We start from the raw sequence: 5,833 nt of genomic DNA, 5'->3' as shown, positions 1-5,833 counted from the left end.
ATATGGGCATGCCCGTAACAATATAATCCAGACCCTTGTAGTGGGGGAATTCGTAAAACCTATCGTGATTGAAATGTTATCTAGGTTTTTTACCACTAACATGATCAACATCAAAAGCGATCAAAGGTTAACATGACTCTAATATAATCAAATATCTTGTATTTCTTGGAAATTTCTCGATCCAAAATGTGCTATATTTTTAAATGTTTATGTATCTTGTAATATGTATGTTATTAATTATTTACGCAACAAATTCAATGCCAAGGGATGGCCTTGGGAGGGAAGACAAGTCATGTTGGGGATACATCCAAAGTAAAATAGGTAGCAAAATGGTTGTGAGACCTAAAACTTGAAATCTTTTCTACGTGTTACATGAGATTGCGATTCTTGAACGTGTAAGATTGAAACATTGTTCAAAGGAGTTATTGGAATTGTGTATTTTTCAAAGACGAGATTGTGGGTGGAGTATACAACTTTAAGCATATGTTTCATTCAAAGAGGTATGTTATTGGGTAGTGGGAGTGATTTTTCTTGCATGGCAATAATGACCTTAGGTAGCTTCACACACTTTCTTTGTTTTGTTTATGTTCTTTTGGGTGCATGTAAAGTAGAAGGTAGGAAGCTATAATATAATATAGTTTATGTGTGTTCCGAAAGAGTTACTTTGGATTTGTTATTTAGTGGGAAGGCTTGGGTGGACATTGATAGCATTTTGCGAAGAGTCCAAAGTTGTCAATTTGATGAACGAAATTGGTGATACTTGCCCAACCACCGAAACCCACCCCAACCACCAATGTCCATACCACCACAAATATATTGGCCACGTACATGTATGTCCAGCTTGGAAGAAAGAACGGAGGCTTCTCTACAGCATTCTGCATAAGAATAATCCATCACATTTACTTTCAGTAAAAAACATCATTAGCTGATGTGACACTAACAATCAGCAACAGTTCAGTTCGGTTTGAGAGGGTCAAAATCGAACTATTTAAAAAATTTGAAACTTGAACCGAACCGAACCGAACCACGAAACTATTAAACCGAACCATTAAACCGTTAAAACTACAGTTTCGTGGTTCGATTTCAGTTTGAACTTAGGTCAAAATTCAATTTTAAAAATTTAAAAATTTTAAATATTTCATTTTTTTTAAATTTAAAATATCTCATTATTTTAAATTTTCAAAATTTTAAAGATTTTCCTAAAATGTGAGAATAAGGCCTGAAAATGGAAAGATTGTTTAAAAACAATTTTTTTAAATTAAAAAAATAAACGTTAAACTGTTTAAATTGCGGTTTGTAACTGTTGAAACTGAACCGAACCGCACCGCCGAACCATTGCCGACTTGTTATGTGACACATAATATATATATATATATGTGGTGCACAAAAGCAATCCCAATTTCCACGCAGTCCCCAAACAGAGTCGGGACAATCCCAAATCATCTTTTATCCTAATTTTCTTTGTCCCAACTGTGTTTTTATGTGGTTTTGAGACCCGCATAAAATAGGGAAGTAACATAATATATATATATATATATATATATATATATATATATATAATGTTTGCATGTGGATGGACAATATCTTTAGACTAACATTACCTCTCTTGCAATGCTTGTTCGGTAAGTCATCATGTGTGCCAATGCTGGTATGATATATACAGTGAAAGTTACTAGTAAAGAGCCGACCGCTGAATTGATTGGGCCGAAAAACGGGAAAATTATTGCCAAAAACCAAATTGGGAGAACCACCGGAAAACGTACTAGGCCCCGGATCAGGATGCTTCGACTTGTGTCATGGAATCCGGTCACCTTCTCCCAAACAAAGTATAAGGGAGTGCAAGCAAAACCAAATGTGATGAACTGCAATTAAATGAGAAATTGATGGCATAAAGTCTTTGCTTATAAGGAATCTCACAAGTTTTTTGACCATATATATGTGTGTGTGTGTGTCACTTTCCCACTTTTACTCCATTAATAAAGGTATGATTGTTCATAGCATGAACCTGATGGTGTGGAATACTTGTGATGTTATTATACATACAGATGATATGTTTGAGATTAAAAGATGGACCTGATGTATTAACATGAGAACAACCGCCAAATCGCGGGCACCAGTCTTGGGGAGCAGTGAAAGTGCATTTGCATGATCCAGAAGCTCATCTCCAAATGCCCAGTACATGGTGATAGCAGATGGTAATGTCAATGTGAAGACATACAAAGTAGCGGTGAAATACACAGTTTTGAACTTCTTAGGTTTCCACATTGCATGCATTATTTCCCTACACACACATGCTCATTTCTTAGATATTTATTATGATCATCCCTTTCCTGCACTCCCTAATCTCACTTTTCAGCCGAGTGGAAGCATGTTAAATGCAAATTTGTACCATACACTGTCACAGCATGCCCACCAAACGTGTAGAGAATATTCGTCGCCCCGGTGAAGTATAAAACCAACTTGGAGGGAGCGGAATGCTTTACATTCAAAACCTGTTACAATGTTGACAAAAGTTGTGTCAGATTGATTAGTTCCTACCATGCACTTCCCCCCCTATGTAGTATGATGGAACTTTCCATCAAGTTGTCTTCATTAATCGGCCTCAACTACTCTAGATCATCCTTAAGATTCTAATATTCCACATGTTTTGTATTGATTAGTCGTGCTTACTAGGTCGTCTCTTACATGATCAAGGGAGTGTGAGCCTAATAATCTTAGGGGTTTTTTTTATTAGTAAATAACACCCTAGTTACCTGTCCATGTACGGCAGCTGCTATAGTTAGATACCATGCCGTGTATGTTGTCATACCAAGTCCCAAGAAAGACCACACACGGTAATTATGGAACGAAGGTATGAAAACCGTTAGGCTACAACAAGCTCCGAATATATATGTCCATGTCCTCTTATCATAATGATCACTGATGTAGTATATGTTGCTAGAGTCAAAAAAAGAAGCAACCAAATTAGAGAGAGTGAGCTACAAGACATGACTTAACTGATTTCCAACGTATGATACCTTCCACATGCAATGAGTTGAATCACAGATCCAAACAAAAGGAATATGCAGTTGAAGGCAAGCCCCACAACTTTCCAATAGGGTCCGAGAAGGCCATCCAACACTTCGAACCACTGTCCAAAAGTACTGAGCGCTTAAGAAATGAAACCATGTGCATAAATATATGAAAATTATATGCATAGGTTCCTACAAATGCATTATATTAGTGATTAGAAACCTTAGAAATCAAAAATGTCAGATGAACTTGTGATTGATAGACATGCTTAACGATTTTACATGATGTATCAAAGGCCATGCTTTACATTATGTGGGTTTAATCGGTAGAGATGCAATCAAAGAAGTGGGTGTCAATAAAGATGTTCAGAAACAAGTTACAACAGGATTTATACCAAGATTACGACTATTCAAAGATGAGGGTAATGTGTGGGGGGGAAGCAAGTTGGAATACTAGGAGTCTGAGCATTTCCACTGTTTAGAGAAGAGCATTGGAAATGCTAGGACATGGGCATAGGACATTGAATATGAATTTATGCATGCATTTATCTGTAGAATACATAAAAATAGATAACATATAGAGCAAGATGATTTGTACCTGAATGATGTGATTCTTGAAGCTGACATTCTCTTTCTCCTTTCTAGATCTGTACTCCACATAGAGGCAACTGATCAAGTAAGCAGTCCAACTCCCCAGCAATCCATAGAAGATTTGGAGACACACGCCTGATGCCATCCCCAGTTGAGAGAAGGAATAGGGGAGTGTGAGCAACACCTGTGCAACCTGCCATGATCCACCACCAACAGAAGTTTAAAAAAAACAAAACAATACAAAACAATGAGCAACGTATAAACAAGAATCTGTGTGTCACAACAACATAATCCGCTGGGAAACATGGATATCTTCGACGGAAACCTGATTTGAAGCACAACTGAACCAGGCATCAAAAACAGAGCCTCCGTGCCATAAGAATCTCTTCATCAATAGATTCCGCCCTTTCGTTAATGACACAATATTGTTAGTCGTGCTGTTGACCACACTGGTTAACTCGTCTTCTACTTCTTCATGCCCATCCAATTGCAATTGTGCCATTGGTCGGTAGGTTATACCCACCATAGCCTGTTCAGGTTCTATATTCACGTCCTTGATTATATGATCAGAACCCATTTCAAGTATGAGAAATTGGGTACTAAGTAATTAATGTAGTAAGCAATGGTGTATGCTAGATAGAGTTTTAGGAGAAAAAGGGTAGCTGATCCTTGCACAGGAACGTATCTATTCATTCATTCATCATCATAGTTTAAGTCTACGTAGTAGTGGAAGTGATGGATCTGTGTGTGTGTGTGTGTGTGTGTGTTGAGAGGAGGGAGAAGTCCAAGTAAAGATGATGATGAGCAATGGTGGGGTGGGGTAGGGTTTTGATGGAAGAGAGCAGAGGAAAGGCGTAAGAACAAGAGAGTGAAGGAGGAGGTCAAAAGCAGGTGAGCAGAACATGCATTTTCTATGGAGGAAGTAAGGAATCTTTTGGGGTTTGGAAAGATTTGGTGTGCAAAAGACAAAGAGAAAGCGAAAGACAAGAGCCTCGGCCTGCCCTTCGCTTCCTCATTCATGTACGCACTCATGTGTCGTCGCATCTCAATTTCTGTAGCATAACCGACCCAATTTCTGTAGCATCCATTCCAAAGGGAATATATATATATATATATACATATATTGATATAGAGAATATCTGTAGAGAATATCAGCATTCTACAAAAAACATCCCCTCTCTTTCTCTCTCTTCCGGGAAACTACTATAATGTGTGTATTAAGTTGACAAATGTACACAATGGATGAAAGAGAATACCACAAAATCAATGAAGGTTCCCATGACATCCCTCATCTCCACATAGATAGATAGATAGATAGATAGATAGATAGATACGTTGCTCACTCGATGATTCATCGATCCCATGTGATAAAAGCCAATGCAAATCACGGACATGATGCGTTACCAACCTACGATTCCTGAGTACCCCTCGTGGCAATTTCTTTGAAGTCTCCATTGTCCAATAAGGAGAACTTCCATATTGATATATGCCTTTTAATCGTTGAGCGCATCTTCAAACCTCATATTCGCTATAAGAAACAAAGGCGTTTTGCATACTCGAATTATAACATAATCCCCAATTATACCTTCAATATTGGAAGACAATCCTAAAATGTGCAGAAGGCATTCTCGATTCCACATGACCAAACAACCTTTGAAGAGAGGATTTCCAATACTTCACTTATACAAGCCCACATTGTATATATAAATTTTCAAATAGCTATTGTCGTTGGACAATTGATAAGTCGATATCGATTATGTTACTCTAAAACTATGCAAAGAAGCACATTCCAAAAGCAATATTTTGTCTTCTCAAAGCAGCTCCTGAAGGTAATCCACCCACCATGACCCTCCAAATAAACATCTTAGCTTTGAATGGAGGACAAGATTACCACCCCATTCGTACCACACTCTACAACCACCTATTGGATCTTGTGATTCCCCATTCTTTACAAACCCATTTTACCATCCATGCATACCTATCAATTAAGTTACTCTATCAAGGCTTTTATTGCCTGCAATTGTCGAATCAAGCATAATCTTTTTCAAATCTAGTATTGAGCATTGCAAAGCAAACTATTCTTGCAATTGAGACCATAGATATAACATAGGAACTTCAAGCATACAAAACCTCGGTGTGATTCCTCATCAACAGAATTTCTAGCACTAATAATATACAAAACTATCAATTATCTGAGAGAAACATAGAGCAAAACAAGGTGAAGTACAACA

At 37.6% G+C, this 5,833-nt stretch overlaps 1 protein-coding gene across 1 annotated transcript; it reads right to left on the bottom strand.

Moving 5' to 3' along the window:
• Positions 1–461: 461 nt before the first annotated feature.
• Positions 462–4,290, bottom strand: LOC147861955 (auxin transporter-like protein 4). The gene is made up of 8 exons (XM_087322647.1): positions 3,928–4,290; positions 3,610–3,795; positions 3,018–3,130; positions 2,754–2,937; positions 2,395–2,492; positions 2,074–2,281; positions 1,602–1,862; positions 462–875 (listed from the first exon to the last, which is right to left on the bottom strand). The coding sequence occupies exons 1-8, from the start codon at positions 4,177–4,179 to the stop codon at positions 678–680; spliced, it is 1,500 nt and encodes a 499-aa protein (XP_087178773.1). The 5' UTR covers positions 4,180–4,290; the 3' UTR covers positions 462–677.
• Positions 4,291–5,833: the final 1,543 nt, after the last annotated feature.

The sequence above is a fragment of the Azolla caroliniana genome, unplaced genomic scaffold, assembly GCF_043228905.1.
Source record: "Azolla caroliniana isolate FFs.n. ecotype wild unplaced genomic scaffold, voAzoCaro1.0.p SCAF_7, whole genome shotgun sequence".
Taxonomy (NCBI): domain Eukaryota; kingdom Viridiplantae; phylum Streptophyta; class Polypodiopsida; order Salviniales; family Salviniaceae; genus Azolla; species Azolla caroliniana.
The sequence above is the reverse complement of the archived record's forward strand: the minus strand, read 5'-3'. Positions and strand labels throughout refer to the sequence as shown.

Coding starts and splice junctions, on each gene's coding strand:
- LOC147861955 (XM_087322647.1), bottom strand. CDS start 4,179: ATGGGTTCTGATCATATAATCAAGGACGTGAATATAGAACCTGAACAG. Junction 2,938..3,017: donor CAACTCATTGCATGTGGAAG/GTATCATACGTT, acceptor TTTTGACTCTAG/CAACATATACTACATCAGTG. Junction 2,282..2,394: donor GGTGGGCATGCTGTGACAGT/GTATGGTACAAA, acceptor ATGTGTGTGTAG/GGAAATAATGCATGCAATGT.